This window comes from Pan paniscus, chromosome 11, assembly GCF_029289425.2.
Source record: "Pan paniscus chromosome 11, NHGRI_mPanPan1-v2.0_pri, whole genome shotgun sequence".
In the NCBI taxonomy this organism is placed as follows: domain Eukaryota; kingdom Metazoa; phylum Chordata; class Mammalia; order Primates; family Hominidae; genus Pan; species Pan paniscus.
This window is the reverse complement of record NC_073260.2, coordinates 69,363,264-69,389,584: the sequence shown is the minus strand read 5'-3', so window position 1 is coordinate 69,389,584 and position 26,321 is coordinate 69,363,264. Positions and strand designations below refer to the sequence as shown.

At 39.3% G+C, this 26,321-nt stretch overlaps 1 protein-coding gene across 3 annotated transcripts in view; it reads right to left on the bottom strand.

Annotated features, from left to right (window-relative positions):
• Window positions 1–26,321, bottom strand: part of MAMDC2 (MAM domain containing 2) — a 176,160-nt gene that overhangs the window by 33,141 nt on the left and 116,698 nt on the right. Inside the window, exons 10-12 of one of the 3 annotated variants that reach the window (XM_055091886.2) lie at window positions 17,610–17,703; window positions 15,760–15,908; window positions 10,114–10,314 (exon numbers count right to left, since the gene is read on the bottom strand). In XM_055091886.2, coding sequence (XP_054947861.1) covers window positions 10,261–10,314; window positions 15,760–15,908; window positions 17,610–17,703 — 297 coding nt within the window. In that variant the 3' untranslated portion in view covers window positions 10,114–10,260. Of the gene's footprint in view, window positions 1–10,113; window positions 10,315–15,755; window positions 15,909–17,609; window positions 17,704–26,321 lie in introns of those variants that run through there. The other 2 variants (XM_003806363.6, XM_034967604.3) reach the window with 2 other exon arrangements.

Sequence of the window (26,321 nt, the reverse complement as noted above, 5' to 3'; positions counted from 1 at the left end):
GTTGTGAGCTAAAGAAAAAAAACAACTTGTAAAGGAATATAAACAATAAGAACTCAACAAAAAGCGTATATTGAAATCTGGCAAGATGGCCAAATAGGAACAGCTCTGGTCTGCAGCTCCTAGCAAGACCTATGCAGAAGACGAGTGATTTTTGCATTTCCAACTGAGTGGTGCCTGGAACCCCAGCAGGACAGAACCGTTCACTTTCCTGGAAAGGGAGCTGAAGCCAGGGAGCCAAGTTGTCTCACTCAGTGGGTCCCACTCCCATGGAACCCAGCAAGCTAAGAAACACTGGCTTGAAATTCTCAATGCCAGCATAGCAGTCTGATGTTGACCTGGGATGATGGAGTTTGGTGTGAGAGGAGCATCCGTCATTACTGAGGCTTGTGTAGGCAGTTTTTCCCTGACAGTGCTAAGGAGGCCAGGAAGTTCAGACTGGGCAGAACTCACCACAGTGTGGCAAAGCGGTTGTGGCCAGACTGCCTCCCTAGATCACTCCTCACTGGGCAGGATCTCTGAAAGAAAGGCAGCAGCTTATAGATAAAATTCCCATCTCCCTGGGACAGAGCCCCTGGGGGAAGGGGTAGCTGTGGGTGCAGCTTCAGTGGACTTAAATGTCCCTCCCTGCCGGCTCTGAAGAGAACAGTGGATCCTGACAGGGAGGATTCTCCCAGCACAGTGCTCAAGCTCTGCTAAGGGACAGACTACCTTCTCAAGTGGCTCCCTGACTCCCATGCCTGCTGACTGGGAGAGACCTCCCAGCAGGGACCGACAGACACCTCTTATAGGAGAGCTCTGGCTGGCATCTGGCAGGTGGCCCTCTGGGACAAAGCTTCCAGAGAAAGGAGCAGGCAGCAATCTTTGCTGTTCTGCTGCCTCCAATGATGATGCCCAGGCAAACAGGGTCTGGAATGGACCTCCAGCAAACTGCAGCAGACCTGCAGAAGAGGGGCCTGACTGTTAGAAGAAAAACTAACAGACAGAAAACAATAATATCAACATCAACACAAAGGACCCCCACACAAAATCCCCATCCAAAAGTCATCAACTTCAAATATCAAAGGTAGAGAAATCCATGAAGATGAGTAAAAACCAGCACAAAAATGCTGAAAATTCCAAAAATCACAATGCTGCTTCTTCTCTAAATGATCACAACTCTTCTCCAGCAAGGGCACAAAACTGGATGGAGAATGAGTTTGACAAATTGACAAAAGTCGGCTTCAGAAGATAGGTAATAAATTCCTCTGAGGTAAAGGAGCATGTTCTAACCCAATGCAAGGAAGCTGAAAACCTTGATAAAAGGTTACAGGAACTGCTAACTAGAATAACCAGCTTAAAGAAGAACATAAATGACCTGATGGAGCTGAAAAACACAGCATGAGAACTCTGTGAAGCATACACAAGTATCAATAGCCAAATCAATCAAGCAGAAGAAAGAATATCAGAAATTGAAGATCAACTTACTGAAATAAGGCATAAAGACAAGATTAGAGAAAAAAAATGAAAAAGATGATCAAAGCCTCCAAGAAATATGGGACTATGTGGAAAGACCAAATCTATGACTGATTGGTGTACCTGAAAGTGAGGGGAAGAATGGAACCAAGTTGGAAAACATACTTCATGATATTATCCAGGAGAACTTCCCCAACCTAGCAAGACAGGCCAACATTCAAATTCAGGAAATACAGAAAACACCACTAAGATACTCCATGAGAAGAGCAACATGAAGATACATAATCATCAGATTCTCGAAGGTTGAAATGAAAGAAAAATTGTTAAAGGCAGCTACAGAGAAAGGTCAGGTTTCTTAGAAAGGGAAGCCCATCAGACTAACAGTGGATCTCTCTGCAGAAACCCTACAAGCCAGAAGAGAGTAGGGACCAATATTCAACATTCTTAAAGAAAAGAATTTTCAACCCAGAATTTCATATCCAGCCAAACTAAGCTTCATAAGTGAAGGAGAATTAAAATCCTTTACAGACAAGCAAATGCTGAAGGATTTTGTTGCCACCAGGCTTGCCCTACAAGAGCTCCTGAAGGAAGCACTAAATATGGAAAGGAAAAACCAGTACCAGCTACTGCAAATACATACCAAATTGTAAAGAACATCAACACTATGAAGAAACTACATCAAGTAACAGCCACAATAACCAGCTACCATCATAATGACAGAATCAAATTCACACAATGACAGAATCAAATTCACATGACAGAATCAAATAACAATATTAATCTTAAATGTAAACGGGCTAAATGCCCCAATTAAAAGACACAGACTGGCAAATTGGATAGAGTCAAGACCCATCAGTGTGCTGTATTCAGGAGACTCATCTCACATGCAAAGACACACATAGGCTCAAAATAAAAAGATGGAGGAATATTTACCAAGCAAATGCAAAGAAAAAAAAAAGCAAGGGTTGCAATCCTAGTCTCTGATAAAACAGACTTTAAACCAACAAAGATCAAAACAGACAAAGAAGGCCATTACATAATGGTAAAGGGATCAATGCAACAAGAAGAGCTAACTATCCTAAATATATATGCACCCAATACAGGAGTACCCAGATTCATAAAGCAAGTTCCTAAAGACATACAAAGAGACTTAGACTCACACACAGTAATAGTGGAAGACTTTAACACCCCATTGTCAGTATTAGATCAATGAGACAGAAAATTAACAAGGATATCCAGGACTTGAACTCAGCTCTGGACCAAGTGGACCTAATAGATATCTACAGAACTCTCCACCCCAAATCAGGAGAATATACATTCTTCTCAGCAACACATCGCACTTATTCTAAAATTGACCACATAATTGGAAGTAAAACACTCCTCAGTAAATGCAAAAGAACAGAAATCATAACAAACAGTCTTTCAGACCACAGTGCAATCAAATTAGGACTCAGGATTAGGAAACCCACTCAAAACTGCACAACTACATGGAAACTGAACAACCTGCTCCTGAATGACTACTGGGAAAACAACAAAATGAAAGCAGAAATAAAGATGTGTTTTGAAACCAATGAGAACAAAGACACAATGTACCAGAATCTCTGGGACACAGCCAAAGCAGCATTAGAGGGAAATGTATAGCACTAAATGCCCACAGGAGAAAGCAGGAAAGATCTAAAATCGACACCCTAACATCACAATTAAAAGAATTAGACAAGCAAGAGCAAACAAATTCAAAAGCTAGAAGACAAGAAATAATGAAGATCAGAGCAGAGCTGAAGGAGATAGAGACATGAAAGTCCCTTCAAAAAAATCAGTGAATCCAGGAGCTGGTTTTTTAAAAAGATCAATAAAATAGATAGACCGCTCAGACTAATAAAAAAGAACAGAGAAGAATCAAATAGATGCAATAAAAAATGATAAAGGGAATATCACAACTGATCCTACAGAAATACAAACTACCATCAGAGAATACTATAAACACCTCTATGAAAATAAACTAGAAAATCTAGAAGAAATGGATAAATTCCTGGACACATACACCCTCCCAAGACTAAATCAGGAAGAAGTAGAATCCCTGAATAGACCAATAACAAGTTCTGAAATTAAGGCAGTAATTAATAGCCTACCAACCAAAAAAAGCCCAGGACCAGATGGATTCACAGCCAAATTCTACCAGAGGTACAAAGAGGAGCTGGTACCATTCCTTCTGAAATTATTCCAAGCAATAGAAAAAGAGAGACTCCTCCCTAATTCATTTTATGAGGCCGGCATCATTCTGACACCAAAACCTGGCAGAGACACAACAAAAAAAGAAAATTTCAGGCCAATGTCCCTGATGAACATCAATGCAAAAATCCTCAATAAAATACTGACAAACCGAATCCAGCAGCACATCAAAAAGCTTATCCACCACAATCAAGTCAGCTTCATCCCTGGGATACAAGGCTGGTTCGACATAGACAAATCAATAAATGTAATCCATCACATAAACAGAACCAATGACAAAAACCACATGATTATCTCAATAGATGCAGAAAAGGCCTTCGATAAAATTCAACACCGCTTCATGCTAAAAACTCTCAATAAACTAGGTGTTCATGTCCTCAAAATAATAAGAGCTATTTATGACAAACCCATAGCCAATATCATACCGAATGGGGAAAAGCTGGAAGCATTCCCTTTGAAAACTGGCAAAGACAAGGATACCCTCTGTCACCATTCCTATTCAACATAGTATTGGAAGTTCTGTCCAGGGCAATCAGGCAAGAGAAAGAAATAAAAGGTACTCAAATAGGAAGAGAGGAAGTCAAATTGTCTCTATTTGCAGATGACATGATTGTATATTTAGAAAACCCCATTGTCTCAGCCCAAAAACTCCTTAAGCTGATAATCAACTTCAGCAAAGTCTCTGGATACAAAATCAATGTGCAAAAATCACAAGCATCCCTATACACCAATAATAGACAAGCAGAGAGCCAAATAATGAGTGAACTTCCCATTCACAATTGCTACAAAGAAAATAAAATACCAAGGAATACAACTTACAAGGGATGTGAAGGACCTCTTCAAAAAGAACTACAAACCAGTGCTCAAGAAAAATAAGAGAGGACACAAACAAATGGAAAAAAAATTCCATGCTTATCAATAGGAAGAATCAATATCATGAAAATGGCCATACTGCCCAAAGTAATTTATAGATTCAATGCTATTCCCATCAAGCTACCATTGACTTTCTTCACAGAATTAGAAAAAACTACTTTAAATTTCATATGGAACCAAAAAAGAGCCTGTATAGCCAAGACTATCCTAAGCAAAAAGAACAAAGCTGGAGGCATCACGTTACCTGACTTCAGACTATACTACAAGGCTACAGTAACCAAAACAGCATGGTACTGGTGCCAAAACAGACATATAGACCAATGGAACAGAACAGAGGCCTCAGAAATAACACCACACATCTGCAACCATATGATCTTTGACAAACCTGATAAAAACAAGCAATGGGGAAAGGATTCTCTATGTAATAAATGTTGCTGGGAAAACTGGCTAGCCATATGCAGAAAACTGAAACTGGACCCCTTCCTTACACCTTATACAAAATTAACTCAAGTTGGATTAAAGACTTAAATATAAAACCTAAAACCATAAAAACCATGAAGAAAACCTAGGCAATACCATTCAGGACATAGACATGGGCAAAGACTTCATGACTAAAATATCAAAAGCAATTGCAGCAAAAGCCAAAATTGGCAAATGTGATCTGATTAAACTAAAGAGCTTCTGCACAGCAAAAGAAACTGCCATCAGAGTATTCCTACAGAATAGGAGAAAAGTTTTGCAATCTATCAATCTGACAAAGGTCTAATATCTGGAATGTACAGTGAACTTAAACAAATTTACAAGAAAAAACCAACCCCATCAAAAAGTGGCCGAAGGATATGAACAGACACTTCTCAAAAGAAGATGTTTATGCAGCCAACAAACATGAAAAAAAGCTCATCATCACTGGTCATTAGAGAAATGCAAATCAAAAACACAATGAGATACTATCTCATGCCAGTTAGAATGGCAATCATTAAAAAGTCAGAAAACAACAGATGTAGAGAGAGGATGTGGAAAAATAGGAATGCTTTTACACTGTTGGTGGGAGTGTAAATTAGTTCAACCATTGTGGGAGACAGTGTGGCAATTCTTCAAGGATCTAGAACCAGAAATACCATTTGACCCAACAATCCCGTTACTGGGTATATACCCAAAGGATTATAAATCATTCTACTGTAAAGACACATGCACACATATGTTTACTGCAGCACTATTTACAATAGCAAAGACTTGGAACCAACCAAAATGCCCATCAGTGATAGACTGGATAAAGAAAATGTGGCACATATACCCCATGAAATACTATGCAGCCATAAAAAAGAATGAGTTCATGTCCTTTGGAGGGACATGGATGAAGCTGGAAAGCATCATTCTCAGCAGACTAACACAGGAACAGAAAACCAAACACTGCATGTTCTCACTCATAAGTGGGAGTTGAACAATGATAACACATGGACACAGGGAGGGGAGCATCACACACCGGGGCCTGTTGGGGGGTGGGGGGACAAATATCTAATGCATGCAGGGCTTAAAACCTAGATGTTGGGATGATAGGTCCGGCAAAGCACCATCACACATGTATACCTATGTAACAAACCTGCATGTTCTGCACTTGTATCCCAGAAATTAATGTAAAAAAAAAAGGGATATTTTATCCATTTATCCTTTTTTTCTTGCATTTTCAGGTGTTTTGTAGCCAGAGTGCACAGTGATCTCTAGTGTATTTTTTTTTTTGCTAGAAAAAGAGGTCTATAATTCATTTATTTTTCTTCATCTTTCTACACACTATACCCATCCTGGCTGGAATTTTATAGGAGCATATATCTTCTGGCTAAGAGTTTGAAATGTAATATTGAGTTTATGCATTAGATTTTAAAGCTTTTGTTTTTTTTTTTTTTCATTTGTAGAAAGGAATGCCTTAGTTATGTTCCTAATTTTAAGGGAATCTATGCCTTATTTCATTTTATTTTTATTTATTTATTTATTTATTTTTTTGAGATGGAGTCTTGCTCTGTTGCCCAGGCTGGAGTGCAGTGGCATGATCTCGGCTCACTGCAAGCTCCGCCTCCCGGGTTCACACCATTCTCCTGCCTCAGTCTTCCAAGTAGCTGAGACTACAGGCACCCGCCACCACACCCAGCTAATTTTGTGTGTGTGTGTGTGTTTTTAGTAGAGACGAGGTTTCGCCGTGTTAGCCAGGATAGTCTCGATCTCCTGACCTCGTGATCCGCCTGCCTCGGCCTCCCAAAGTGCTGGGATTACAAGTGTGAGCCACCATGCCCGGCCCCACCTCATTTTAGTATTGTTATGTTAGCTAGAGATAGATCTCCAATGTCTTAGTTATAGGTAATTTTGATGAAGTTGGTGGGTACATTTAATTTTAAGTAAATACGTTTTTTACAATAACGTCTTAACCAATGTTTCCTATGATAAGTGTTCTTAGTCTCAAGGTTGTAAGTTGATAATCTTTGGAAATATTAAAACAAAACTGCCAATATTGCACAAAAAAGCCTATATTTTAGACTCCACTTTGTTGGTAATCCTGGGTGACAATATTCTACATGCCAGCCTAGTCACTTACAGTTCTTCGAAAGCTGCCACACTGTTTAATGGCTCCATACTTCACACCAGCCATTCCCTCATCCTGGAATGCTTCCTTCCTCCCTACCATTCTTGATGAACTCACACTCAGATACCCACAAGGAGAGCTAGCTGTGTGGTTTCATTATCTCTAGGACTTAACCCTTATTACTTGACTTATTATAACTCTGGGGCAATTATTTGATGTATAATGCATAGTGGGTATTCAGGAAATGTGGAATAGAACAAGATCCTAGGGATCCTGGACTATATACCATTTCTGATTGCTTTCAGTTATGAGAGGCTTAATTCTTATATACATGTAGCTTATGATGCTGGTTGTTTTAACAAATAAGTGAATGTTTTAGAGGAACCTTTGTTTGTTTATGCATTAATTTTTGAATGGGTAACTGCCATGGTTTGGATGTATCCCCCAAAACTCATGAGTTGGAAACTTGACTCCCCAATGCAGCGGTGTCGAAAGGTAGGGCTTAATGGGAGATGTTTGGGTCATGGGGGCACTGCCCTTGTTAATAGATTAATGTCATTATCATGGGAGTAGGTTCCTTATTAAGGGATGAGTTTGGTTCCCTCTTGCTCTTTCCCTTACCCTCTCTCTGCCCCTTCCACCATGGGATGATGTAGCAAGATGGCTCTCACTAGATATCAGAACCTTGATCTTAGACTTTGCAGCCCCCAGAACTGTAAGGATATAAGTTTCCATTCTATATAAATTGCTCAGTCTCAGGCATTCTGTTATAGCAGCACAAAATGGATTGAGACAGTAACCCTTGTCACATTGCAATCTGAGTGCCAATACATCAGCCACATTGAGCTCACACCATTAGAGGCTAGGACAAAGGAAAACCACTCTTTTGTGGGGTGTAGGATACATAATAAGTGTGTGGGCTACAGCCCTGGGGTTACACTGACAACATTGTTATACAGACACTAGAAATAGATCAGAAAAAGTTTAGATGTTTTCTGCTGGATCAATTCCTAGGAATGTTCCAAAATACCAATCATTGTATTTTCTAAGAGAAGACACTCTGCTTTGGTGTGAAGGGTCTTTGGTTTATGAAAAACTGTGCTTTTCACATATAAGTTGTCACAGCTGTTCCAGGTCATGTGTGGTCTCTTAGTAGCATGTAGGTTTGGAAACCCTAGTGAGGCAGTGTAGGCAGAATATATAGCCATTAGAACCAGACAAATGTGAGATTAAGTCTTTGCTCCACCAGTTACTGCTCCACCAGTAAGTGCTGGCCCTGGAAAAGCACTTAACTTCCCTAAGCTTCAGCTTCCTCCTGCAAAACGTGGGAACTTTCACTTACCTTACAGGTTGTGGAAAGGATGTTGAGGTTCCTAGCACAGTGCCTACACGTGGTAAATGTCCAATATAGTAGTGCCCCCTTTATCTGTTTTTGCCTTCCATGGTTTCGGTTACCCACAGTCAGCTGTGGCCCAAAAATATTACATGGAAAGTTCCAGAAATAAACAATTCATAAGTTTTAAACTATGTTCTGTTGTGAGTAGCATGATGAAATCTTCCACTGTTCCACTCTGTCCCAAGCAGAACACAAATCATCTCTTTGTCCAATGTCTCCATGCTGTCTACACTCTCTGCCTGTGAGTCACTTAGCCATCTTTGTTATCAGACTGACTGTCACGGTATCACAGATCTTGTGTCCAAGTAACCTTTATTTTCTTTAATTATGGCCCCAAAGTGCAAGAGTAGTGATGCTGACAGTTTAGATATGGCAAAGAGAAGCCATAAAGTGCTTCAAGTGAAAAGGTGAAAGGTTGTGACTTAACAAGGAAAGGAAAAATCTGAGGTTGCTGAGATCTACAGTAGGAACAAATCTTCTGTCTGTGAAATTGAGAACAATATATTGTAATTATTCTATTATTGGTCATTGTTAGTGTCTTATTGTGCCTAATTTATAGATTAAGCTTTATTATAGGTATGTATGTATGGGAAAAATATATTGTATATAGGGTTTAATACTGCCTTTGGTTTCAGGCATCCACTAGGCATCGAGGAACATATGCCCTGCAGATAATTGGGAACTACTGTAAATAATCACTGATATTATATTTCCCTAGAAAATCAGTTATTAAAGTAATTTCAAGAACAAGAACAAAACACCTTCAACCTAATGCTATATTTGTAGGTACCCTGGGCACAGTGTAGCAAAACTTATTTTTCTTATTTACATTGTTGTACATGGGAATAAAAAGATATAAGTGGTAAAAGATTTAGTTAGAAAAGTGGAAGGTGTCTTGAGAAATTTTTGAAAATCTATATTGAAGCAAATGAAACAGAGAATAAAGAAGGCAGGCCCTAGAAAAAATTTACTTTAAAAATCAGAATTTTCTGTGTTGTGCACCAGAGAGTTTTATTTAATATGTCAAATATTCACTCAAAATGTTGAACACACTAAGTTTGTGCATTCAAAATTTTCCACAATATATTCATATAATAACATGCACTCTATTTTTGCTATGAAGTATAACCCGAGGCAGCTGAAGCATCTTTCAAAGTTTTTAAGAAGACAAAGCAAACACAACCAAATTATTTTCTTTAGACAAAGCAATACTATGTTAGCTAAAGTGTGTCCACATAACCCAGAAATAATGTCAATACAGGAGTAGAATTAGGAGCAATTTAATATCTACTATATGTGCTTTTGTTAGATTTTCATAGACTGTGTATTTATGAGGAGAAGGTAGGACATGGTCTACTAGTCAAGCAAGCTCAGACTATAACATTATTTTAGCATAATGACATGAGGAGCAGGACAGGGCTTGGTTGTCAGCCATTTAACTTAAGAGTTTACCCTGTTCCTTCAATGTTCAACCCATTGCCCTAAATCCTGGGAGTGGGTTCAATTGTGTCTTCTCCAAAGAGGTATGTTGAAGCCCTAACCCACGTACTAGAATGTGACTGTATTTGGAGATAGAACCTTTTAGGAGGTAATTAAGTCAAAATGGGATTGTTAGGGTGGGCTGTAATTCATTATGACTGGTGAACTTACAAGAAGATACATATCGGGGGTGCACTGGCACAGAGGAAAGGCCATGTGAAGCAAGAAGGCAGCCATCTGCAAGCCAAGGAGAGAAATTTCAGAAGGAACCAACCCTACCGACATCTTGATCTTGGACTTTAAGCTGCCAGAACTGTGAGAAAACAAATTTCTAATGTTTAAGCCACCCAGTCTGAGATATTTTGTTATGGCAGCCCTGGCAAACTACAGTAGTTCCCCCTTATCCTTGAGGGATATGTTCTAAGATCCCTGGTGGATGCCTGAAACTGCTGATACTACTGAACCCTATGTATACTATATATTTTTTCCTATACATACATACTTATGATGAAGTTTAATTTATAAATTAGGCCAAGTAAGAGATTAACAACAAGGAATAATAAAATAAGACAATTATAACAATATGCTAGCATCACTACCCTTACACTTTGCCATTTTTCAGTAGAATAAGGGTTTCTTGAACACAAGCAAGGTTTTATCAGGCTACTCAGAACGTTGCTCTTTCTCTTATACTCATCTAATCCATCATGAAATTCTGTGGCTTGGCTTTCAAAATATATCCGGGATTTGACCACTTATCACCACCCTCATTGCTAATACACAGTTCAATCCATGGTTGCTGGTCAAATGTGCCATCATAGTCAAATCCACTATCATAGTCAAATTTACCATCATAGTTCACCTGGGTTATGTGCAGTAGCCTCTAACAGGGCTCTTTGATTTCACCCTTGCTTCATTTCCACCCCCAGTCTTTCCTCAACACAGTAGCCAGAGCAATCCTTATAAAATTAGATCAGATCGCTTCTCTCCTAAGTTCAACACTCTCCAGTGACTTTCCATTTGAAATAAAGTAAAATCCAAAGTCCTGGCTGGGCACAGTGGCTCATGCCTATAATCCCAGCACTTTGGGAGGCCAAGGTGGATGGATCACCTGAGGTCAGGAGTTCAAGACCAGTCTGACCAACACGGCAAAACCCTGTCTCTACTAAAAAATACAAAAATGAGTGAGCATGGTGGCGGGCACCTGTAATCCCAGCTAGTCGGGAGCCTGAGGCAGGGAGAATTGCTTGAACCCAGGAGGTGGAAGTTGCAGTGAGCTGAGATCACACCACAGCACTCCAGCCTGGGCGACACAGCAAGACTCTATCTCGGAAAAAAAAAAAATCCAAAACCCTTCTAATTAATTATAAGGTCCTCCATGAGCTGGCCTACCATTATTTCTCTGGGTCATTTCCTAGCACTGTCTCCCTAGCTCACTAGGCTATAGCTAAACCAGCCGCCTTGCTGTTCCTAGGACACACTGAGCATGCTTTCACTTATGGGGCTTTGCAATGGCTGTCCCCTCTACCTGGAACATTGCTTTCCAGATATGCTCTTGGTGAGCTACCTCAACTCTTTTCAAGGCTACCTTCCAATGGGCTTCGTTGTGACTCTTCTATTTACATTAGTTAACTCCACCCACATTCTCCTCTCGATTCCCTAACTCCCTCACCTGCTCCATTTTTATTTCTGTAGCAATTATCGCCTTTTAAAATACTGCATAATTATAATTAAGCTTAATATTTCTTGTCTGTCTCCTCTACTAGAAGTTCTGTGAGGGTAAATGCTTGTCTGTTTTGTTCATCTGTGTTTCATGAGTGCCTAAAACAGTACCTGGCACATAGTAGACACTCAATAGCTATTTGCTGAATGAAGGAATAAATGAATAATAGAGCAATAATTAATTGTCATATGCCAGGTCTTATTCTAAGTATGTTTTTTGTTTTTTTTTTTTTTTTTTTTTTTTGAGACGGAGTCTCGCTCTGTCGCCCAGGCTGGAGTGCAGTGGTGCGATCTCGGCTCACTGCAAGCTCCGCCTCCCGGGTTCACGCCATTCTCCTGCCTCAGCCTCCCGAGTAGCTGGGACTACAGGCGCCCGCTACCGCGCCCGGCTAATTTTTTGTATTTTTAGTAGAGACGGGGTTTCACCGTGTTAGCCAGGATGGTCTCGATCTCCTGACCTCGTGATCCGCCCGCCTCGGCCTCCCAAAGTGCTGGGATTACAGGCGTGAGCCACCGCGCCTGGCCTCTAAGTATGTTTTATATCTTGTTTCATTTAAACCTCACCACAGTCTGTGAGGTAGGTATTAATTATTCTTAATACAAAGATAAAGAAAATAGGCTTAGAGAGGTTAAAGGTAGAACTGAGATTTGAACCTAGGCAGTCTAATCCCAAAGCCTTTCAGTTTTTAAATTCAACCACCCTGTGAAGTTAGGAAAATAGGTAAGTGGTTATGATTATTCTCATTTTCTAGATGACAGAACTGAGACTTAGAGATTTTAAGTAACTTTCTCAAGGTGAATGGGAACCTTACCTAGTGAATGGGAAACATTAGGTTGTCCTGATGCCCTAAGTTCCTGGGTTTGTTATAACCTGGCCTGGTGTCTCTCCTTGCCCTTTTCAGGGACTCCTTCCCTTCAGTGCTATTTTTCTATGTCTTCTCTTCCATGTCTAAGGCATTCCACAGTCTTCATTACCCACAGAATTCCCTGTAGTAGTCTACCACAACATAGTTCTCTTTGGTTGTACCTCTTATTAGATCTCTTACTGCTATACCTGACAAAAGGAAGAAAAACTATCAACCTTCTCAAGAAAAATACACATACACATAACATCTAGACTACAATAGACTCTAGCTAAAACTGATTCATTCTTGACTTCAATCCTCTTGCAATAAATAGATACCTTTCCACCATCCCATTTTCTAGGGTCTCACTAATTAATTGGTTAGTTATTATTAAATGTGTCAGTGAAGGCTTATAGATTCATTTATTCATTTGTGCATTCATTCATTCATTCATTCCATAGGCATTTTTGAGCATCTATTTTGTATAAGGCAGAATACTAAATTCTGTGGGGAATCAAAAATGACCTTTATAGTACTATGCCCTCAAGACATTTCCAATCAGAGCCAATGAGATTCAGTTTGGGTATTTTTGTCTGAGTTTTCACTTTCCACTAGATTCAATGTTGAAAGGCCCATGAGACTGCAGTTGCTACAGCCACTGTGTTGCCATGACAGAAGATCCTGTCTAGATTGGAGCCCACCCAGAAAAACCAGCTCAAAGAGGTAGAAAGAGAAAGAGAGAGAGAAACTGGCTCCTGAGGACACAGTTTTAATCCCTGCATCAAGCTGTGCCTGAAGCTAACCCCACAGTAGTCTCTTTCTGTAACAAAGTCCAAAAAAGGATTTTCTTTTCATTTAAGTCAGTTTGAGTTGTATTTTCTGTTATAAGCTTTTAGAATAGTCCTAATACATATAGGCCTTTCTAGTTATATTTTTAACATCCTGATATCTTTCCAGAGATAGCTTCACACATAAGGAACCACCTTAGCATCCTTCACTCAATGCTGAAAGTGAGCATCTGGTCTGCCTTTGGGCCAATGCTAAATCTCTTCAACAGCATCCTTTACCGAAGCAACATTGTCCCAGAATCTGCTGAAGCAGCAAGAAAAGAGGTCAGCAGTAGGACCAAGCTGCATATCTTCTTAGGCAGGAGGGCATCACTATTGAGGCCAAATGGACACTCACTAGCAAGGTGGCTGGAAACAACTGTTCTAGAAAGAACCCAAGGAAAAATTTCCAGGAGGAACCCAAACAGAAAAATCTATGTGGGTTGTATTCTGTAGTGCAAGTACTAAGGGAAGCGGGTGGTCTCAGAGGATTAGCCAGTGAGAACATTGCCAGAAATGGTAAGATGCAGAGGCTCCTGAAAGAGCCAGCATTTAGACATCTGTCATAACAAAGGACATTCAATAGCTAAGAGATCACTTTAAATAGCACCAAATATTTTTAAAGTTCCTTTCTTTTAATCCATCTTCCACCTTCCCTGATTAAAAAGTCATGAAGATGAGGGGCAGGAGGGGAGGTGAAACAAAGAAAATGAAAAAATAGACTGTTTCTTCCTTTATCCTTCCAAACTATGAGTCAGGCCCAAGCTGAGGGAAAGAGAGAAGATTCAGTTGAATGAGAAATGGAAGTTTTGATTTGAACTGGACTTTTGACATACCTGAATATCTAATTGTTCTAATGTCTCAACAGGACTGGGAAGCTAAGGGATTTGCCAAGGCATGGGGAAAAGAGGATCTTTATGTTTGAAGAATGATAGAAAAAATAAAGCTGTTCATTATTACATTCTACCACGTTTAGCCAATTAAACAGGTTTTACTGGAGGTGGTTCTGTGGTAATTATTCCATAGGCTTATCTTGAGTTAGATCAAGCTTGTCCAAACTGCAGCCCACAGGTTGCATGTGGCCCAGAACAGCTTTGAATATGGCCTAACACAAATTTGTAAACTTTCTTAAAACATTATGAGAATTTTTTTTGCAATTTTTTTTAGCTCATCAGCTGTCATTAGCGTTAGTGTATTTTATGTGTGGCCCAAGACAATTCTTCTTCCAATGTGGCCCAGAGAAGCCAAAAGATTAAATATCCCAAGTTAGACCATAAGAAACAGCACAATGCAAATTACCCTCATATTTACTATCATAATGGTTTCTCTAGGAGAATTCATGAGGAAATATCTCTATGAGCTTAGTATCAGGGGTAGTTCTGCTTCTCTGGACCAAGTGTTGTGCTTTTATTCAGTTAGTATACCAAATGGAATGGGGGTGTAAGTGAGAAAGATCCATTCTGTGGAAGGTACTTTTTAATTTATTATTTATTTTTTTCGAGACAGGGCCTTGCTCTGTCACCCAAGCTGGGTGCAATGGCATGAACATGGCTCACTGTAGCCCTGACCTCCTGGGCTCAAGCAATCCTCCTGCCTCAGCCTTCCAAGTAGCTGTGACCACAGGTGCACACCACCACAGCTGGCTAAATTAAAAAAAAATTGTCAAGATAGAGTCTCACTATGTTGTCTAGGCTGGTCTTGAACTCCTAGACTCAAGTAATCCTCTCACCTTGGCCTCCCAAAGTGCTGGGATTATAGGAGTGAGCCACCACACATGGCCTACGGGGCATATTTTGTCCCTGACAATGTTTACAATTGCTGATACATGTTGGTAATATGAAGTAGATGAACTCTTACTCTGTTTTATTGCAGTTTATACATTTTCTACAGAAAATGCACCCCATCATTGCTTATAGCCCACCCACGTGGACTGCTCATTCTGTGAATCATGTTTTACAGGTGAGTTTTGGCTACTGAAAGCTTGGAGTCAAACCTGTATGCCTCTTCCTTTGTCTGCCAATATATTTTGTATATTAGGCCTCGGCCCTGGCTCCAATTTAGATTACCATTTTTTTCCCCTACTTTGTCCCTCTCTTTGACCTTTTAACTTACTTCTATTCTTTGTGTGCAGAACTTTGTAAGCCCTGTTAGATCCTTACTGCAGCAATGTACATAAGCAATGTAATAAACAGGATGATATTCAATGCCCATATCAAATCATCCTGTGTGTGTAGAATCACAAGTGCATTTCATTCTAGACACAAGACATAATTTTGCACATTTCAAAATGCAGTAAACGATTCCTAGAATGCTATTTTAGAAGCTTTCCTTAGGAAACAGCACCACGTGGCATAACTCACCTACCCCAGTAGTGTGATCTCCCTTTGGTCCTGTGTAGGAAGTGGGAGTTTCTCCCCTCCTCCTGTGCCAGCTGCTCCGGTTTCTTTTCTCCTGAGTAAATGTACATTCATCTTGCTCGAAAGTACACTCTCCAGGTGGAGGTGGAAGTTTCTCTGCAAGAAAATAGCAGATGTTGCAATCACTGAGACTCTTTCAATGACTCTGTGTTGCTAGCAGCCCACTCTGCATGTATGAATGTTGTCTGGCCATATGCCATGCGATGGAGAGGCAGCCCCCACTGGTGGCCCACCTACACGGAGCCACTGCTTCCAGCTAGAGGCTGCATTCCACTGCGGGTCCTGCCACAGACATAGAGAACAATCAGATATACAGATCTAAAATACTGGGCTACTTTGAGAAAAAAACTTTCTCTGACTTGTGAATTTTTGTGAATTTCTTTTTATAAAGCTCTGGAAATTATAGGTATATTGCCTTTATGAAAATATGGAAAATAATAAAATTTCATAATGCAGGCACTTTCTTCAGAAATCCTGGATGAGTGAAGGGTATCCTCATAACAACTCCACAGTTGCTTTGTAGGTGGGGGAGAATGTGAGAGTGCTAAATGGACTCCTGGAGGCATAGCTGTGTGGAACAAATGACTTCACTTCTCTGTGCCTTAGAGTTCTTATCTCTAATGTGGGAATATTGATGGTAGTCACTTCATGGGTCTGTGAGGATTAAATGAGATGGTATATGTAAAGTGATCATTTTTAATGTGAAGTTCTCAATAATTAAATTTTAGAACTTATTTTGCCACCCAGAGGTTTATTTTCCTTTTCCCAAATCCAATGTTTATGTCTTTGAATGCTATCTTCAATAACATTCATAATTATTAGAATGGTACTTCTTCCCAATTTATTGGGGACTTTTCCTTTGACTAAACTTGGTTGTACCTCCCTATATCCAGATTCTTAGCTAAATTTTTGTAATAAATAGCTTGTTTCATATGTCTCTTTTGTGATCATTGTTTTACTTCATTTTATTTTACATACAGTACTGGTTAATGAAACCTCATTCTTTCTTCTATGCCTTGAGTGGAATGATTTTTATCTGGGTTGTCCTTGCAGTGCCTGGCAAATTAAGAGACTAAGAACAAATTGTCTTTTAATTAAATAAACATGGAGATTATTCTCCAGCACCAGACTGATACCACGATTTGCCTGTGTGTCAAAGAAATGGATGTCCTATGATGTAGGATGCAATGGTAATTAGCAGATACAGATCAATGATTGGGATTGAGTTATGCACCATTTTCTCATTAGGCGTAATGTATGACACATAGCTAGCTACCATGACTTTATTTTGCTACTATCATCATTGCTTGGTCTATTGTTCCACTGTCATTTAATTCACTTAGAAAATGTTTATTAAAATTTTTAAATTACATGCTTAGCAAGTATCTGTGAAATAAAAATTTCATTAATATTGCTTGAAAATCTGCATTCATGTAAGATAACAAAAACAACAGTAATAGTAATAACTATAGTAGAAGATATTTGTTTTTAAAGCACTGTTTTGTGCCAGGTCTTATGCTAGGAAAATGTATATGTATTATCCCCAATATTCAGGTAGATACCACTAGTTCCCTTCCAAATGAGGATAAAGGGGTTAAGTCACATGTACAAAGACACATATTACACTGGAATCATCATTTCTAAATTTCAAAGCCTGCTACACAGCTCTGCAGGAGACACTTTGTCAACAAAAGCAAAGGATGGACTAGCACAGATGAAATGTATGTGGTTCTCAGCAATACAGGAAATGTATGTATAGGTCAGAGAGACAGAGAGCTAAAATGATTGTTGTCTTACCTGAAGATGAGCAGCTTCCCAATTGTATTGTAATGTCATCCAGGGCTACAAGCCCACAGTCCCAGAAACTTTTGCATAGGCTCATGAAAACCACCTGAAATTCGTAAAAATAAAGCTATGAATTCTGTTAACTGAAAACTGGAAACTCCTAATAACCTGGGATTCACTTAGCACAGCAGGCAAGCATAGGCAAACTACAAGCAGCTCTTCAGCGTCCGTATGAACAACAGAACACAGTGGCAAGAAGAATGGTTACCATCTGCATAAAACCCTGGAATTACTTTTATTACTATTGTTAATTTTTGAGATGGAGTCTCGCTCTGTCGCCAAGGCTGGAGTGTAGTGGTACAATCTTGGCTCACTGCAACCTCTGCCTACTGGGTTCAAGTGATTCTCCTGCCTCAGCCTCCTGAGTAGCTGGGATTACGGACACCCGTCACCATGCCCAGATAATTTTTGTATTTTTAGTAGAGACGGGGTTTCACCATGTTGGCCAGGCTGGTCTCAAACTCCTGACCTCAGGTGATCTGCCTGCCTTGGCCTCCCAAAGTGCTGGGATTACAGTTGTGAGCCACCACACCTGGCCTAGAATTACTTAATATATTTGAGCAGAATATAACGATATATTGTGCATACTAATGCTGAAATTAGTGGCATTTCGTAAAGAATTGACAGGAAGAGTGAGGAAAGCAAGAAGTTAACTGCGTGACAGAGAAAAGCCTGTCAGGTTTTAAACATTTTCCCCAGATAATCCACAAAGTACATATAGACTTGATGGTTTTCTGAGCATTTTTCAAACATTTCCAGTACAAACACTATTGATTTTTTGGAAATGACTTTCTGGCAACATGCTTCATTCACATTGTGAACAAAGTCCTGGTGATTTGCCATCTGGAGGCTTATGTTCCATTTCCAAAGACAAAGATCTATGTTCCCAGTTGGTGTCACTAATAAAAGCCCTAAATGCAGTTATTTTATCAGTCCAAACATTTTTATTGTTGTCTGTGAAGGAAAAACAAATCCATACCCTAAATTATTAAATCTACTGTTCCAGAGAAAGACAGAAAAGTCTTGGATTTCTTTCCATCAGGCAAATTTTAAAGGCTACTTTTCATATATAGGATGAGCTAAGAGACCTTTTAAAAACATTTGTATTAGATTTTCACTGTACTTGCAGATTACAAAGCTGCTTTGAATGTATCACAATGTTTACGTAGCACAAGCTCATTTAGTCCATGTTCATTGAATCCCTCAATTACAAATCTAATTCAAACAGACAAAGGATGATATAACAGAAGTTGAAACCCAACTTACAAATAATGAGAACACTTGATTTTTTTAGGCTCTAGTTTAAAATGTTATGTCTTAAATTTATTGTTTTATCAGTAGGGTTCTTTTCCTTTTTGATGATCAGAGTCATTAGAATATAGAATTTATTTAAAAAGAAATGTAAAGATCATGTGACAGCTTACCAGTATGCAAAATATAAAATGTCTTAATCCAAGACCTTCTGGATAATTACTAATTGTAAGATGTGTGAAGGTTTACTTGCACTGTATTCATATTGCTTTCAATTATAAAAAGGATAGTTTGGACTTGTCACAATGTATAACTATGTATATATACAAAGAACAAAACAAAACAGGGTGGATTTTTTTTTCTCGTTTACTTCTGTTAATTTTCTCATGTTTATAGATTCTAGAGATTATCTGAACATGTAAAATATTTTACTTGCAGAGTTTACTGCTGGGAACTTATTCCCTGTTTGTAAAGCAAAGGTCTGTGTCATCAGCCCTGAATGCAGTTATATTTTAGCAGTAACTTTTTTTGTTATATGGGAAGGAATATTAATCCATCTCATAATTTACTGAATTAATTGTGGTGCAGACAGAAGAGTCTTGGCTTTATTTTATGGGGTGTGGGGGGTAGCTTTAAAGTCTATTTTTCACAAGTATACTAAAAAAGTACCTTTTCAAAATGAATATGTGGTAGTGAAATTGTTCACCATCTAAATCATTACCTACATAAAACTCAAACATTTGGCATGGTAATAAATTCCAAAGAAGAGAAATATTAACATGCTTTCATATGTTTACTATAGCATTGTTTTATAGTGACCATAAAACCATACAAGCAAGTAAGCAAGCAAACACCCAGAATTTTAAAAATAGAGGAAATAAATGAACTACGGCACAATTATCTAAGAAACTGGCCATTGTCAGATTTGATAACTTGGGCATATTATTTCGTAGTACAGAAATATATTCCTCTCATAATGTTAAGTGAAAAAACTAAATAAAATAAGACAAAATAATATCTAGTTCATCTAAAAATAATAGAAAAAGACTGGAAAATTTACCAAATTTACAACAATTATGTTAGACTCATAAAATTATGGGCATTAAACAGAATTTCCCCCTTCTTTCTATATTTATATGTGTGTGTGTATATATATATGTGTATGTATATATATGTGTGTGTGTGTGTGTGTGTATATATATATATATATATATATATTTCTGTTTTTTTTTTTTTTTTTTGAGATGGGAGTTTTGCTCTTGTCACCCAGGCTAGAGTGCAATGATGCGATCTCAGCTCACTGCATCCTCCACCTCCTGGATTCAAGCAATTCTCCTGCCTCAGCCTCCCGAGTAACTGGGATTACAGGCATGTGCCACCACGCCTGGCTAATTTTTGTATTTTTAGCAGAGATGCGGTTTCGCCATGTTGGCCAGGCTGGTCTCGAACACCTGACCTCAGGTGATATCCACCCGCTTGGCCTCCCAAAGTGTTAGGATTACAGGCATGAGCCACCGCACCCAGGCTTTATATTTATATTTGACACAAGAAAAAGGAATCAGGATATTTACAATTAAGATGTGGAATAATCAGTCATTATTATTTCCTAGATGATCTTGTCTATTATGATAGCCACTAGGTACATGTGTCTATTAAAATTAAATTAAAAATTCATGTATTCAGTCACACGAGCCACATTCGAAGATGCTCAGTGGCCACATGCAGCTCATGGTTAACTGAATTGGACACAGCAGGTATGCAGCATTTCCTCATTACAGAAAGTTCTATTGGATAGACTTCCCTGGCTCCTTTTGGATATTCCAAATACTTCGTGAATTGCCACAGTGGGTTGAATGAAATGTTAAACATGTTTTGGACAATAGCAGACGTCTAAGTTGTTCTACCTTAGCGCTTTTTCCACACTTAAAACATTAGCCAGACCATGTGTTGTTCTGTCTGATAAAAGATCCCTAAGGTTAGTCAGCTACTGACTAGGTTCAAATGATGGCCTTAATCCCCAAATTTGCTTGGCAGTTGTCTGTCAGTATTTTAACACAAAAAAGAAGCACAACCAGATCAGCCTGTTTGATCTAACACACTGGATTTTCTGCCTGGCTATTAGTAATGCTGATCATGTCAGCGCTTATTTTGGGGCTGCCATTTTACATTTTGTATGCTCCTTGAGGTGGAGAGGTTATTTTAGGGTAGTTGGTGACTGGACAAGCGGATGAGTGGGTCTGGTTGAGGCAGGACAAAGAATAAGTCAAACATCTTGTCCTGTTCTTAAGGACTTACCCTCTGGGTCCAGTTAAGAACATAACAAGAAGGGAATTAGTCATAGTCTAAATTCTTGAGGGGATTAACCTCTTACTTATAGATCTTTCTTAAAAGCAGTGTTTATTTCATTGTAGGCAGTATTTCGAAGCAAGTGGAACCTCTCTACGACTAGAAAAAATCTTAGCTTAAATGTATATTAATATCTATTTAAGAGGGTACCATACCCTCTTAAATATTAAATATTATATTAAATATTGAATTAAATATTAATTATATTAATTATAGGCTCACATCTATAATCCCAGCACTTTGGGAGGCTGAGACAGTAGGATCACTTGAGGCCAGGAGTTCAAGATCAACCTGGGCAGCATAGAGAGGTTCCATCTCTACAAAAGAATTTTAAAAATTAGCTGTGTGCACTTGTAGTCCAGGTACTTGAAAGGCTGAGGCGGGAAGCTCTCTTGAACCCAGGAGTTGGAGGCTGCAGTGAGCCATGATCACGCCACTGTACTCCAGCCTAGATGACAGAGTGAGACCCTGTCTCTCAAAAACAATTAATTAAAAAAAAGAGGGGGAAAGAAGATGAGGGGCCAAGTAAAGTGATATCCCTTAGAAAGGTATTCCTGATTTTATGCAAATCTCTTAAAAGTTAGGGACAAATTAAATTTATGTAAATCAATGTCTCCATGTACTCAAGATCCCAGTCCTTAGGTTCTGATAATACTTCAAAATGTTTGTCCTGATGGAGAATATTCATAGCCGAGGAAATCTGCCTAGACTGGAAACACAAACAGGCAATGAAAGGAGAGCTGTAAAAACATATTTGCAAAGAAATAATTTTAAATACAGTCAAGGAGGGATCAACAATATTACTTAACTTACTCTCTACTATACTAAAAATACATAGTATACATGCTTTTTAAAATCCACAACAGAGTATTGCTACCTCAGCACTACTGACGTTTTGGGCCAGATAATTCTATGTTATGGAGGACTGCCCTGTGCATTGTAGGATGTTTAGCAGCAACTGTAACCTCTACTCATTAGATGCCAGCATCACTGCCAAGTCGTGACAATCAAAAACTTCTTCAGACATTGCCAAATGTCCACTGGGGGAAAATCTCCCTGAGAACCACTGGTAAAGAGTAGTAGAAAACTGCTGTGTGCGTTATAAAACCTCACTTAACTAAATTCCTGTTATGTGCAGTCCTTGTGCTAGGCACTTTCAGAGCTGGATTTTTTTTTTTTTTTTGAGACAGAGTCTCACTCTGTGCCCAGGCTGGAGTACAGTGGTGTGATCTTGGCTCACTGCAACCTCAGCCTCCTGGGCTCAAGTGATCCCCCTGCTTCAGCCTCCCAAATAGTTGGAACTACAGGCGTGCACCACCACACCCGGCTAATTTTTGTATTTTTTATAGAGACAGGGTTTCACCTTGTTGCCCAGGCTGGTCTCGAACTCCTGGACTCAAGTGATCTGCCTGCCTCAGCCTCCCAGAGTGCTGAGATTACAGGATAAGTCACTGTGACCAGATCTGTTACCTGATTTTTGGATTCACAGTCGATTTCAACCTATTTATTCTCTCCACTCAGAACAAGACTGTTCTAAAAATGGACTAGATTTAGTTTTCTCTTCCTCTACACATCACCAGGTGATTGTTCTAACAAGCGATGAAATATGGGCCAGGCACAGTGGCTCACGCCTATAATCCCAGCACTTTGGGAGGCCAAGGCAGGCGCATCACTTGAGTCAGGAGTTCAAAACCAGCCTGGCCAACATTGCGAAACCTTGTCTCTACATAAATACAAAAATTAGCTGGGCATGGTGGCTCACGCCTGTAGTCCCAGCTAATCAGGAGGCTGAGGCAGGAGAGTCACTTGAACCCAGGAGGCAAAGGTTGCAGTGAGGCAAGATGGTGCCACTTCACTCCAGCCTTCGTGACAGAGCAAGACTCTGTCTAAAAAAAAAAAAAAAAAAGAAAGAAAGAAATATCCAGAAGCCCTGGAAACAAAAGGTAAAGGAGCAGAAATGCAAGGCAGATGGACTAATACCCAAACTGAATAATCATCCCCTGGATTATCAAGGATTTATTGTTCCAATTTCCTGCTTTAGAAAACTGTAATTATTAAAGGGCAATAGAATCTCCTCTTTATTTTCATCTTTCTCCCTTTCAAAAAAACAATGATCTGCTCTCTAGAAACAACATAATGACAGGCAGCAGAACCTAAAAGGTCACTGAGCAAATGCTCCTCATAGTATATAATTTTAAGTCTCTTCTAAAGTTTTTTTTTTTTTTTTGAGGGGGGTGGTTGATTAGGAGGAGGTCTGTGTGGAAACCCACCTACAAGGTTGTGTTAGTCCAAGGGGTCAGACTGCCCCTAGGCCTGTCAAAGTTCATAAAAGTTCCTGGTTAAAGTACCCACGAGTCCAGGTGCCATGGCTCATGCCTGTTCCCAACACTTTGGGAGGCCAAGGCAGGCAGATTGCAGCCAGTTCGAGACCAGCCTGAGCAACATGGCAAAACCCCCTCTCTACTAAAAGTATAAAAAATTAGCTGGGCACGGTGGCGTACACCTGTAGTTCCAGTTACTCAGGAGGTTGAGGTGGAAGGATCACCTCGGCCCGGGAGGTTGAGGCTGCAGTGAACTGTGATCACATCACTGCACTCCAGCCTGGGTGACAGAGTGAGATCCTGTCTTAAAAAAACAAAACAAAACAAAAGTACCCAGGAAAGAAAAAGTAGAGAATCAGGTATGTCAGGAATTCATGTTCTCAAACCAAATCAAGATAGGTTTTAAAATAATCAGGGTTATTGCTTTTCACTTTATAGGATGTTATAGTTTAACAACTACCAAATATAATGAATAGAATTTTGCCAGGAAATGGAGGAAATAAATTTTGTTGGGTGCTGTGAAGTCAAATCAAATCAAATCTTTGTTATATAGTTCAAAAGGACTGTTTGTGTTAAAGAACTAAACACTGGCTGTATTAAATATTTTTTCACTGCCTTTTAGAGTAGATTCCATGACCTGCTTGATAGACATGGTAGACTAGGTTGTTGGGTTAATCCACCATCTACTTTACCAATTGAATGGCCCCATTTAGGCCTGTAATTAGCATGTAAATGATAGCTTCCAGAAATTGCCTTCTATATTTGGATAGAAACATTTCAGTCCTGTGCCAACAATATCATAACTTACCCATTTTCACAAAATGAACCTAGTTAAGTTCTTATTATAAGTGGTAGACCTCAACAATTTCCCAGACGGTTTGATTTTGAGTTAAATTTAACTTTTCTTCTGATGAGGTTAAAATCTTTTGAAATCATTTGCACAGATAAATTTGGTTACGACAACTACAGAGTTGGTGGCATAATTATTCACAAAATTACTATAATCCAGTCAGTGAAATTCCAGAGCCCTTCATTAAGATGCTATTGACACATCTGTAAGATATACTATACGACGTAATTGCGTTCATTTAACTGTTTGACAATAAGTTGAAATAGAGTTTTTAAAAATTTTCAATATTGAGATACTTGGCAAAATGGATGAAATTATTACAAATCCCTGAAGGCAGACTAAGTGAAGCTTTATCTAGAAAAGTAAGTGTGAGGCTTTAGCATTCTTAGAACCTAGCACTGTTTTGAGAAATAGCTGCAAAACTGCAAAAGCATGCCTGCTGCAGATACTATATTTGGTCTTCATCTCCCACAAAAGGCAGAATGACCATGTGTTTTTAAATAAGTTTTTAGCTGACCAATACTTTTTTTCTTAAAGGACCCATCTGGTTAGTTTTTTCTTTTTTAAAAGACCCATCTGATTTAATTCAACTTTTGGCTCTTAGAAGCGACAGAGATCAAGCAGCTTCCAGCTTTTCTCAGTGTGAAAGTCTTTCTGCTCCCAGGAGCCTTCAGGTCTGGGCTAGGGACCACACTGTGATAGAATACAGGCCTGTAGCTGAACTTTTTCATTGCTATTTGGATGGTAAACATCCAAATCTCTCAACTCAAAGATTTCAGAAATCTGCTTTATTTTCTGATCTTTAGGCCACTGTAAGGGGAGGGGAGGTTCCAGAAGGGACCACAGAATCAGCTATTTTTTAGAATGAAGAACAGGTCCAGAGAGCCTGTGATAGCAGCTCACACAACAGCCAGTTGCAGACTCGGGTATGAAACATTACACCCCTTCCTGATCCCTGATAGAATGTATTTCATTATACAGCCCCCTCATTTTCCCTATTTTGCTTTAGGTATCTTAAAATACGATTCTGAGAGACATGATGCAACTCCCCAGTTAATAGCATGGGACCAAACATTTCTTTGACTTGTGTTTACAACAAGCTTCCTGTCATTTTGCCTTACGTTTGTTGATGGAGTATTTTGGTAACTCAGCACAGGAACCTGACTCTTACATAGATTGTGGCTGATTTTCAGAACTGGCTAATGTCGAACCAGCCATAGTATCTCCTCCTTTCCACAGCAGCTCTTCCCTCACCTCAGCCACGTCCTTCTCGCCCTTAGCCGAAGACATCACTGCCCTGCTCTGCACTGAAAATGTAGGCCCCCCAAAAAGAATGCTCACAGCTTCTCCGACATCCACATCTACACCCTTATCTTCACTTGCACCCATTTTCACTTTTCCCCCTTGTTTTGAGAGCAAAGTGTGTCTGATTACAAAGTTCATGTTCTTTTCATGGTGGGACAGAGAAGACTAATCCTACACAATTAATGTTGAAGATGCAAGTGGAAAATAAATGAGAAAAACCTCTGAAAAAAATGAACATTAGACAAAGCTAAGATGACATCATTTTTAATGTTTTAGTCTCTAATTCCCCACCCTAATAATGAAGACATTATTATATTTAATTACCCCATAAAGCTTTCATTATCACTGAAGGAAAATAGGTGCAAATGCCTTCCTGATTTTTACATGTACTCCTCAAGAGGGCAGGTGACCATCTGGTGACTTCTGTTTTTTATTCTTTTTTTTTTCTGGAGACAGGGTCTCCCTCTGTTGCCCAGGCTAGAGTGCAGTAGCGCAATCACGGCTCACTGCAACCTCTCCCTCCTGGATTCGAGGGATTCTCGTATCTCAGCCTCCTGAGTAGCTGGGATTACAAGCATGCGCCACCATGCC